Source organism: Tupaia chinensis, unplaced genomic scaffold (genome assembly GCF_000334495.1).
Source record: "Tupaia chinensis unplaced genomic scaffold, TupChi_1.0 Scaffold000217_1, whole genome shotgun sequence".
NCBI lineage: Eukaryota > Metazoa > Chordata > Mammalia > Scandentia > Tupaiidae > Tupaia > Tupaia belangeri.
Window position 1 is genome coordinate 7,879,843 of NW_006159692.1, and position 11,678 is coordinate 7,891,520.

Consider the following 11,678-nt stretch of genomic DNA (forward strand, 5'->3'; position numbering starts at 1 on the left):
GGGGGCTCCCGGGCCCAGCCGCACCCACGGAGGCTGGTGCTGAGGCTGCTGCCTGCGTCCCTGGCCTCAGCGATCTCTTAGAAGAGGTGCTTGCCACGGCTTCCAACTGCCCACACGCATGCCTGGGCCTTTGGCTGGTTCCACATGGCTCTCCACTCCCAGTGGCCCTGGGCATGGGCACACAGGAGCTGCACTTCCTTGGAGGAGCGCATGCCAGCCTTGCCCAGTGGCTGGCACACCCCACCTCTCACCTGGTGGCCAGCTTGCAGGAGTGCTTCCTAGTTTCAACCCCCCCGGAACTCAGGTCAGAGCCTTGGTCTTCTGTGGCCTGTCTTCAGCAGGCTGGAGCTCTGCCCAGTCGGAATAGTGAGGCCCCAGGGCTGATGGAGTCACACAGGATAGGACAGGAAGGATGGAGCTTGTTTGCCCCTGGGGGTCTGCACCCTTCGTCCCTGTAGCGTGGGCTCTCCCAGGATGGGATGGTGGGAGGAGAGGTCGGCTGGATGCTGTGGAAAGCAGTATCACCTCAGGGCCATGTTAGCTTTGCCCTCTGTCCCCAGAGGGCCAGTGGCTCTACGGTTCCCAGGATGGACCAGCCACCTCTCTAGGCAGAGCTGCACTGCTTGGGCCATCAAAGAATGGGGTGATCTGAGGCACAGGCCTGACCCTTCGGGAGGCCTTTGTGAGGGAGAACTACCCCAGCAGAGGCCCAGTGAACCAGAATGCCACTGCTTCCACAGGAAGGATGGCAGCCCTGGGCAGCCCGGCCAGCAGGAGGGAAGGGTGGGACAGGGGTAGGGGACACCCTGCACACTCAGGGGCTCAGGCCTTTTATCCTCAGGGCTCACAAGAGGGCACGGGCAGGGGGGACTGCCCGGAAGAGGGACGCAGCGGGACAGCAGAGACCTTTGGTGGAGTGCCCTGATAGGATACTTCTCTGATAAGGAAGATGAAAGACTGCACTCCCAAGGGAGCGTGTTAAAGCACAGGGGGGCCCAGCACCCCATGATGGGCGGAGGCTGACCTGCGGGGACCTTGACGAGTTTTCTTCTGAAATCCACTTGCTCCGTCCTCCGACCATCATCATTCTGCATCCTGGCATTGGAATTACGACCAGGGGCCTGGCGCGCAGGCTGTGTTTATGTGAGGTAAGGCGGCGGGTGGAAAACTTCAAGGCGTCCTTTTTCAAAGCTCTATGAAATTGGGGCCTTACTCTCCCACGTGGCCCCCATCCTCCGACCCAAATTAGAGAGACATGACAAAAATCTCAGACATAAATCTGCAGGGGGTGGGAGGGAGCGGGATGGAGGAAAGCTCTGGAACTTAAACCACAGTCACTTTACGCAGATGTTTCTTGTGAGCGGGGACTGAGGCAGCTGCACCCCAGTCTGATTGCACACCGTCATGGAGACCCTCCAAGCAGACGGGGGAGGGGATGGGCTAGGAGTCCCCTGAGCTGCAGGCCCTTCACACAGTTCCAGAACACATCTGTCCTCCACGTGGGAGACCCGTTTAAAGACTCCAAAGTGAATTGCCTGGAGCAGAGGCTCCCTGAGAAGTGTCTCCACATCTGCTCTCTGGGAATGTGGCAACCCCTCCTGCTCACCCCACCGCCTCAGAACCCCCCAGGCTTGGAGGCCACGCTGCTCACACAGCCCAGCTGAAGAGTCCCTTCTCTGGTGGCGAGGTGGGAGTGCCAGCCATTAGGCACTGGGAAAAGCCAGGGTTGGTGCTAAGAGCAAGCCAGTCATCGCCTGCCCTGAAAAAGCCGTGATGGGTGTACAGCTGGGGGCACTGAGAGGGCAGGAGATGCAGCCTCCTTCCTTGCGAGGCCACCGGCTGGGCTGCCCTGTGCAGGCTGGAGCCTGGCCTCGACAGCAATGCAGACTGCAAGTGTGTGGAGCGGTGTGAGCCCCTGGCTGAAGGGTGGCCTTCCCCGAGAGGGCGTGGTGGGCAGCGTTGCTGGAGACCAGGTCACTAGATGGAGTCCCCAGCACACAGGCTCTGCGTCACGGCCCCAGCCCCAGTCTCTCCACAACTACTTTCTTCACAACTTATCAGACCAAGAAGGGCCTTGCGAAGCGCGTAAATACAGGAGCCACAGCCAAGCGCTGCGCCCAGGAGGGAAGTCTGAACACACGCCCAGTGTGTGCGGGGAGGCCTGCCTGGAGGAGGGTTAGAGCAGATTTACAAAGCGCCGAGAGCAGAGCACACTGCGGTCCATCTCGAGGTGGTAGGTAACTAGATTTTCCTTTTCTGGGCAGCCTTTCTCTTCTTCTGTCGCTTCTTTTTTCCTATCTTTTCTTTTTTCCCCACTTTTTCTTCTCTGCGCCCCCTTAGATAAAATTGGTAAAACCATTAATAATGTTGAGATACACGAGAGTTTGCTGCAGTGTGTATAATACGTCACCCTGGCCCCACTATCAGTCTAACTCTGTCTTCAGCCTCAGGCCTAGAGGCTGGGCAAAGCCCTGTTTGTGGGTAATTCCTTAAAATAATTAGACATTCTCTCCCTCCCCCTTCAAGCAAATGTTAAATGAGCGTCTATGACATGTGCGAACTGACGGCAGTGACTGCCAATTTGCCAACTTGGCCCTGGTTCCTACTTCTGCCCGTGGGTCCTGCTGGGCCCAGGGAGTCCACACCTCACAGGGTGCTGAGGACCACAGCCAGACTGGACTGAGCTCTCTCCCTCCCCACCCACCTTGCTCTCATCAAGCCTCCTTCCTTCTGAAGACAGAGCTGGGCTCTGCTTCCCCTGAAAAATCTCCACACTGCACTTCCAGTAACGCTGTGGTGTTTGGAGGCCCCAGGTCTAGATGGCCAATCAGGAGAGGAGAAAGGAGGCTTCGATGGAGCCCACCTTCTCCCTTCTAGATGCCCGTGAACACCCCCTGGGAACGACTGGGATTGTTCTGGGGAGCAAGGGAGAGAGCTGGTTAGCAGAATTTTATTAGAGCGACTGGCTCGTGCCTGTCACATTAAAATGATTCAAGCTGAATGGTATTTAATGATTTATGGGGTAAGGCCACCTGTTCCTGTGAACGCTTGATATTAACCACGGCTTGGAGTCATGGGAGTTTTACATGGGAAAATGTGAAAGCTTGATATTACCAGGGTTGAGTCTCTGGAGATTACATGGGGATGTTAGGAGAACCGAGGAGAAGAGGGAGGGGATGAGTTATTAGTGAGTCAAATATTATTTTTCAGAAAACTAGTACTGCTATGTCCATTTGGATTTTTAAAAAAGATGCCAAAACTTGAGCTGCAGAAACTGATCTGCTCATGAGAAAAGCTCATGCACTGTCACTCACGCAGGGACTCCTCAGAGGGGTCGAAGGCACCGGCCAGCAGGCTGGCTTATTCTAAACTCCTGCAATGTATCTAATCATCTTGGATAACTAATACATTTTATTTCAGGTAAATGAATTCCCACGTACGGTAGGAGGTTTATGCCATGAAACAATTAGCATTTTATTGCTAGTGCATATAATGTCACATTTAATACAATTTTAGTACAAGTGGAAAAATACACTGTGGCTAACATTGAATAGCTGCAATCACATTTATATATCATATATATTTCTTTACAAATTGCCAGTAGTTTAAGATAATAGTGAAATGTAACCTACTGACATTCATATGGCTCCACTTCAAATATATGAATTGTTCGACTATAAATATATTCTGAAATACATTTGTTTTCTAAAGAAACATTAAAAAAATGTGCACGAAAAAATATATATATAAAATGCCTTGCAAAAAATTACAAAGACCACCAGGACCATCTGTGGATCACATTTATGTGGGGAAATTTCATCTTGCCAAAGTTTCTGATTGGAACCCGAAGTCCCATTGTGGCCTCAGGAGTAGGGGTTAGTGGCAAGATGGTGGTTTATTCATTTTTTTTTTCCCACTTCTCATTTCAGAAACCTCAGAGTTTGGAGCGCCCCCACAGCACACATAAGCTTCAGAGGCAATCACAGAAACCAAATTCCTCAAATGAGTCCTCAGATTGAAAACTGCATTGATTCTGCAAAGACTTGTCTTTTGTGGGAATGCAGGGACATGATCTCACATCCCCCAGGAGAGAGCCGGCTCCATTCTGGAGGAGGTCAAAGACGATCTCACAGAGGGCCCTGAGCTGGGGGAAGGTGGAGGGAGAAGAGGGACGCAGGGTGGTAGGCCCCGCCATCGCCCTCCTCCGGCCAGAGCGCATTGATCAGGCTACAGAAATGAGAAGCGGCGGCAAGAGGGAGCATGCTCTTAGAGGCAGGGAGAGGATGAGAGAGGGTCTCTGAGCACATTCACTGGTGACGGGCAAAAAATTACAAAGACCACCAGGACCATCTGTGGATCACATTTATGTGGGGAAATTTCATCTTGCCAAAGTTTCTGATTGGAACCCGAAGTCCCATTGTGGCCTCAGGAGTAGGGGTTAGGGGCAAGATGGTGGTTTATTCATTTTTTTTTTTCCCACTTCTCATTTCAGAAACCTCAGAGTTTGGAGCGCCCCCACAGCACACATAAGCTTCAGAGGCAATCACAGAAACCAAATTCCTCAAATGAGTCCTCAGATTGAAAACTGCATTGATTCTGCAAAGACTTGTCTTTTGTGGGAATGCAGGGACATGATCTCACATCCCCCAGGAGAGAGCCGGCTCCATTCTGGAGGAGGTCAAAGACGATCTCACAGAGGGCCCTGAGCTGGGGGAAGGTGGAGGGAGAAGAGGGACGCAGGGTGGTAGGCCCCGCCATCGCCCTCCTCCGGCCAGAGCGCATTGATCAGGCTACAGAAATGAGAAGCGGCGGCAAGAGGGAGCATGCTCTTAGAGGCAGGGAGAGGATGAGAGAGGGTCTCTGAGCACATTCACTGGTGACGGTGGCCTCTACGTGGAGCCCACAGATCTAATCACTGAACTTAAAAATGGAGGTAAATGCCGTGGCCACCGCCTGGCTCTGGTCAGTGTCCACAGGCCACACAGGTTGGACCTTGCTGAAGGGGCGCCCCCTGCAGGAGCCGCCTGGCATCCTTCCTCCACACTCAGTACCTGGAGGAGGGGGTACTGTTTTTAGCTCCCTGCTGTGCCATCACCTGACTGTGCCCAGATTCCCAGGGAAAAGGAGAAGATCCAAAAGGAATCACACACAGATACTGAAGTCATCGTGGAATTAAAAAAAAATGAGAATGAGAATGATGGTGATTATGATGAGCATGAGGGAACCGACTGGAGGGAAATGCTGTAGGGATAAAATGGTTTCTTAGAAAAACCCCAGTTATAACAGCTCCAATGTGCAAGGGTCCCGGGCATGGATGAGTACAAGCTGCGATATCGTACCATAGCTATAATGTGGCGTCTATATGCTGGCAGACCTCAGGCCCATCCCAGATCAGTGCGCTACTCCTCAGGCACCGGGCCTCGCCATTCAGGCCCCTCCCGACACCTCCGCCCTCTCATCATCTCTCACAGGGTGTTAGCTCTCCTCAGTGGGTCTAGTGGAGAGTCCTTTCTGGCTGTTGTGCTTACTTGTTTAAAGCTTTCTCCAGGTACTCCTGAATCCACTTTAATTTCGGATCAATGCACACTTGTCTGTTGTTGTTCTTCAGCCTTGCCCTGCCAAAACACAAGAGGAGACGGTGAGCGGTGGAATGTGTAGACGCCACTGCTGCAATTGCGCCCCTGCAAACTCGCACCTGCTGGAGGGCTCTCAGAGAGGCCAGATGCCAGCTGGGCAGGCTCAGGTGAGAGCTGCTCAGGGTGTGCTGGGAACAACGCTGGTGTGGTGGCAAGTCCCACAGCAGACACAGAAGAGTGAATGACGTCTTCACAGGGGAGTCCAGGGAAATGCACATCCAAACGTATCAACTGCTTTGAAGTGTGATAAGCCCAAGCTTGGTGAGCGAAGTGGAAGGGTAGGGAGGACAAGAACAAATGCACCAAAGAGGTCAAAGTGCAGGAAGATGAGGAGGTGGAGTGGGAGGCAGGATGCTCATAAAGCTCGTAGCCAGATATAGAGGGACTGGAGAGGAGGAATCAGACTTTATTTTGATGGGTCAGATCTAAGGACGGACTTCAGAGCAAGCCTGGAGGAAGCTCTGAGGCAGGAGGCCTGTGAGGAGGCCTGCAACGGACTGGGGGAGGGTGGGGAGAGTGCGTATGTGTGTAGGGGGTGCAGGTGGTTTCCAGAAAATGGCTTCCAGAGGGATTTCACAAGTTCACTGAAGGTTCCATGGTCTTGTTTGTTTTTTAAAAACTAAAAATGGACCTCTTCCCATTTCTCATCTCCACTCAAATGTGCAAACTCCCGAGAAAGACCTGGACTCCTCTCTCCAGATGCCCTCTCCAGAAAGCCCTGGCTGCTAGGTAAGCTGAAGCAGCCAGAGGACACCCCGGCCCAACTACAAATGGGTCTGTGAGGTGAAGGAAGCCACCACAGTGGCTCAGGGATCCCCACAGGGCTTCTAAGCAGCGGTATTCTCAGTGAACAAGGTGCACAGAGGACGGGGTGTGGAGCAAGGTGCATTGGGGTGCAGAGCTGGGCACCACCGTTTGCCAGCTGAGTTGCTGGCTGCATTTGCAGGCAAGTGAACCAGCATACTCTGCGATTACCCAGGTCCACGCTAGCAAAGCTGTGACAAACATTCAAGCTCTTCTAGAATGCTAAAACAATTATAAATGACGAACACACACAAGGTAGCCAAGGCTAGAAAAGACAAAAGGCAAAGGCAATTGGAGTCTGAGACAGTTGGTGCTGGGTGGGAAAGTCTTTGGGAAGGAGCAGGTTTCATCCCAGATGCCCGGTCTCCACCCCACTGTCAGTACTAGGGCCCCTAGGAAGTGAACCCTCCCCTCCTTGGCATCTAGACACAGGACCATGCTAGCTAGCGTGAGAGGGCGAGCAATGGATTGGCAAGCACGTGGCTTTCCTCCTGCACCCCAGGAAGAGATCTGGGGGCCCCAGAGATGTGTGATTTTGCTTTTCTTATTTCCCATGTGAAAACACAAAATGTTAGCCACTGCCATCAACACTGAGTAAAAACGAAAACCTGCGTGTTGTGCTTGACAAAACACATTGGGTCGTCGGGAAAGTCATGATACAGTTTGCAGAGAAAAACATGGCATGACTTTCCCGACAACCTAATAGTTAAGTAAGCTGAAAATATTGAGGTCTCACCAGACGGTTACAAATGATCTAAACTGCATCCGGGTCTTAAACGTTTTTGCTATGTGAGGAGGGGATCACTGAGATCACCAGGGCCTTGAAAACAGCGGGACAGATGTACCCGTAGCTAGAAAAGGAGCAGCTGATTTACGGGGCTCCAGCTAACACCTCGATGCAGTCCATGTGCCTCTCGTCCACAGGCTCCAGCTGTGCTGTGCGGAAAGGAGGAGGCTTGGAAAGAAGGGGAGACAAGGCCCGTTATGAGCACAGAGGGCTGCCATGGGAAGGAGTAGCTTTTGGAATGTGCACCTGACGGCCCAAAGTCTTGCGGCAATAACAGCTGCCACGACCTATGCCAAGTTCAAGGCTGGACACTCACACTTCTCCTACCCCCTAAATGAGGCCGTGAGGTAGGCTTGCTGTGCCCGCTAGCTGCGACATCCCTGAGGACTCTGCTGGAGACTTACACAATCTGAAGGGCGCAGTTGGGAGTGTTGAGAATTTTGAGATGCTTGACGTTGGCTCTGGCAACATGGCTCTCGAAGAATCGGCATGGACATCTGTAGCTCAGGCTGACGGGCTTCCCTGGAAGAAGTCATGAAAACAAGGTAACCTGTTACCCTGCCAGGCCTTGGGATGGCATGGGTGCCTGGGACTGCAGACCGACTGCAGACCGGGGATGAGAAGGTGGAGTGAGAGGAGGTTAAGGGTTAAAAGCAGTGGGATCAAAGGATGAGGTACAGGTTCCAGCTGCATTCTGGAAAAGGAAAAGCCATCTTTTGGAGAGTGCTGGCTGGGCTCAGGCTCAGCTTCTACAGGGCAGGAGGACAAAAGGACCTGGGGAGAGCGGGACTCTCAGAGGGCGGGAGATTACAGGAGAAGCCATTGGCTCAGGTGTCTCAAAATAAAGGTAGTACAATAATTGCTGGAAAAAACGGTTTTAGTCCAAGATACTGCAATGAGATTCCCAGTTTTTCTTTGCGAAATAAACTCTTCCAAGGCCAACTGAGAAAGACCTCCAGCATGAGAAAGAAGGAGGCTCCATGCTGTCTCCCGCCTCCTCTGCCTCCACCTCCTGGCCAGGAACCACAGCAGTCCCCAGGAATGCAGCCCTCCCCCATCTGCAGGCTTCCCTCCCCACAGTCACCTAAGCCCAGGAAACCACAAAAGAATCCCAGCTGGTTTTCTACCTGGGAGTCCCCAGGGCTGCCTAGGGCCACCTTCTCCCAGCACCTCCCTGAGGCCAGGAGATTAGTGAGGCTGGAGTCAAATGCACTTTGGATCCTGCGCAGGGATGTGCAGCCTCCTGGATTGTATTACCATCTGATCTTTGTCTGCCAGTTCGCCAATTTGCAAAATGCCATAATTGACACTCATTAGTGTAAATTAGCAAGGGGCTCCTGCAGAACCCACTGCTCACCCTTAAGTCTAGAATTGCAAGCCCTGGGGGCTGGTATTTGTTTTTTGGGGGTGTATTTTCCCCTGCAGATTTTATCTAAGCCCCACTTAATAACCCAAATTGTTTGATTTCGTGGATCCTTTCATCAGGGATTAAATGTATAAGTGAGAATATCGAGTTCAGAGATTTTTTTTTTCTTTTTTTTTTTGTTTGCCTGTATACAGAGTTCCAGAGGACTCCAGGGGTTCTGAAGTTCTGCACCTTGGGGAAGAGCCCTGGGGGAAGTGATGAAGTCTCAAGGGTGTTTTACTTTTTCTCCGGGTTGCATTCAGCTGAGGGATGGTGCAGCTGGAAACAGTAGTGTCAGGGGAATGGGAAACTCAGCCACTCCCACACTCTGGACCAAACTTAATTTCCTAAAAATCAGGAGAAAGGCTGGCGTGGAAGTGCCCAGTGACATTTGGCTCCAGCAGGCTAAGGAGCCCCGGGCACCTGTGCACCAGAAAGTCTGCCGGGCTGGCTGTGAGAGCTGCACTGAGTCTCTGCAAGTCAGTCAGCACTGCCCTGTAACCAGATCACCTGGGAAAGCGACCCTGGGCCCCTGGGACCTGGGTAAAGCAGCAGCCTAAGTCCCCATCTGACTGCGGTGCCTCCTGGTTTGCCTGGATTTCCCGTGGGTCCTCTGAGCTGAGCCAGGAGAACTGGAGCCCTCAGTGAAGCAAGAACAACTTGGAGGTATGTAGCAAGCACCAGTGTACAGTGGCAGCACTGCTGGGGTGCCTGGGGGGCTGCTGCTCTGTGTCCCAAGGAGCTCCCCTGGCCCCACTAACCAAGCAGTGGGGGTCAGGTCAGAAATCAGAGCCAATTCAGAGCTCAAAACACAAGCTTTCTCTCTCCAGGCTCATCCTCCATCCACTGGGATTATCCATTTCCTTCAAAGGCAATTCTTATTCTCACCCTCAGAACCCAACTGCCTGTTTTTCAAGCAGGGAATTTCAACAGATTTTTTAAAGTGACAGAGCCCCCAGGTGTTCTTACCTGGGGAACTCAGGGCTGTGTCCACCTTGGTTCTTCCCTCCAACTCTGTCACTATACCAACTTTTCCAGCGGTCTTACATGTGATTCTGTGGACAGGCAGGAGTCCAGACTGGCTCTTAAATTCGATGTGACCCTGAATTTGGAACCTGGTGAGCTTGGCTCCCAGTGCAGTTTCCAGACAGCCTCTTACTCTAATGCAGAGGCAGGCCCTGGGCCAGCCCTTCTAAGCAGGCCTGGGGATGGGGCCCACCCTGGCTTTTACCAGGGAAAGTCCGGGGCACCCATGGGCCCAGCTGCTTGACCAAGGTCAGCCAATAGGGGAGGGGAGGAGCCAAGCAGGGGTCTCTCCTAGGTGCAGCTAGGGAACTAAGTGTGGGGCCAGAGGGCACATGAGCACCAGGAGGTTGGAAAAAAGCATATTCTGGAAGCATGAGGAAGACCAGGACCTGCCTTGAGCCTGGGAGCTGACCTGGCTACTTGGCTTCCATAAGGCAATTTGAGCTGCAGGCAGCCCCACTCTTTCAGGGTCAGAGGGAGTCAGGGAATGAGAGCTCACTTTCTAGGTGCTTCCCTGGGTCATCATGCCCAGACTCTAGGTCCAGGGTCCCAGAGTTCTGGCCCCATCTGCAGCTCCATCCCCATCCCCAGGAGGCAGCATCATTTTCCAGCGAGGTTCACCTTCAGCAGACCACTCAATTATTAACGCCAAACCAGAGCACCCTGTGTCCTGAGCGATCAGCCTGACACCTTTTCAGCCACTAGAGAAAATCGAAATTGCCTCTGATCTGGGCCCTTTGTAGCTCTGACCAACACCTTGCTACGCTTTTAGAGAACGCTTCCCTGACTCAGCCCTGTCCTCGCTCTACCCGCAGGGACTCCCAGCCTCGGCCATGAGGACCCGGCGGCCCAGTCTGCCCGAACCTAGCTCAGCGCGTTCGGGGCGCGCTTGGACCCGCAGAGCGCGGCTGCAGCCAGAGCACTCACAGCGTCCTTCAACCCTTTGCAGGAAACTTTGCAGCCAAGGAAGGGCAGCGGCCTGAATGACAAGGTTTTGTTTTGTTCAGAGGCAAGTTTATTTTGGTTTGCAGCAGTGGTGTCCTGTGACAGCGCAGCGAGTATTCTCTTCTGCCACAGAAAAAGAAAGAACTCGTCTCCCGGTGAAACGGGACACCGCCGTTCCCAGTGGCCTAAGGCATTGGCGACTGAACTTTGCTGTCTCTCTCCTTCCGAGGCAGAGCATTCGGCTCGCCGGCAACAAAGGCGCTGCCTGCAGGTGTGTTTAGGAAGGGTTGGAGAGGGGCGCTCCAAGGCCCGGGCGGCCTCTGAGCCTTTCTCTGGTGACCTGAGGAAGAGGCCGGGGGGGCTGTGGTTGAATGCGCGCCCAGATCCGCGTCGCTGCGATTCGCGGAGCTGTGCAGAAGCGCGGCCTGGCGGGAGGCGCAAGCCCGACAGCTGCACCGAGCGGTCCGCCAGCGCCTGGCCGCGAGCCCCGCGAGGGTGCGGGGAGAGCACCGGCCTCGCGTGGGGGACGCTGCGCAGCTGCACTCAACCTCAGCCAGGCCGAGCCCGTCGCGGCCAGGGATGGGCTTTGCAAGCTCTCCCACCAGCGCCGGCGGTTGCAGCGCTGTGCGCAGAGGACCCCGGAGCCGACTGGCTGCTGGAGACCCAGCGGGCGCGGGAAGGCACTAACGGGGTGGGCGGCCAGGGGCCTGCGGCCGCAGTTCCCAACAGGGTTCTCGCGCTCGCGCCCTTCTGCGCCGCTCCGAACGCGCCCACGGTGGGCTCCTGCCGGCTTATCCCACCGATCTCGCTCTGCAGCCCGCTCGAGGTCGAGCAGCCGCTCTCTGCCGGGCGCAAAGCCTCCACGCGACGCGTGGGACTTCAGACGCTGCGCCTCAGGAGAGCGCGCCCTGCGCAGCGAGCCGTCCCAAGCTCCCCTGTGCCACGCTGCGCGAAGTGGGTCGGCGCGAGGTGGGCGGGCTCAGGCCGTGGAGGCTCGGCCCGGCACCGAACTCGAGCACCCAGCCCCGCGGGGCTGCATGGCCGAGCGCACTCACCGTCGCTGCGGCAGAGCGCG

The 11,678-nt window shown here is 54.4% G+C and overlaps 1 protein-coding gene across 1 annotated transcript; it reads right to left on the reverse strand.

Moving 5' to 3' along the window:
• Positions 1-4,465: 4,465 nt before the first annotated feature.
• On the reverse strand, positions 4,466-11,678 carry CXCL12 (C-X-C motif chemokine ligand 12; the record flags this gene model as incomplete). Its single annotated transcript, XM_014587552.1, is given in 3 exon segments — positions 4,466-5,615; positions 7,632-7,749; positions 11,659-11,678. Coding segments are annotated over 3 exon segments (229 nt in total), but the record flags the coding sequence as incomplete, so codon positions are not given.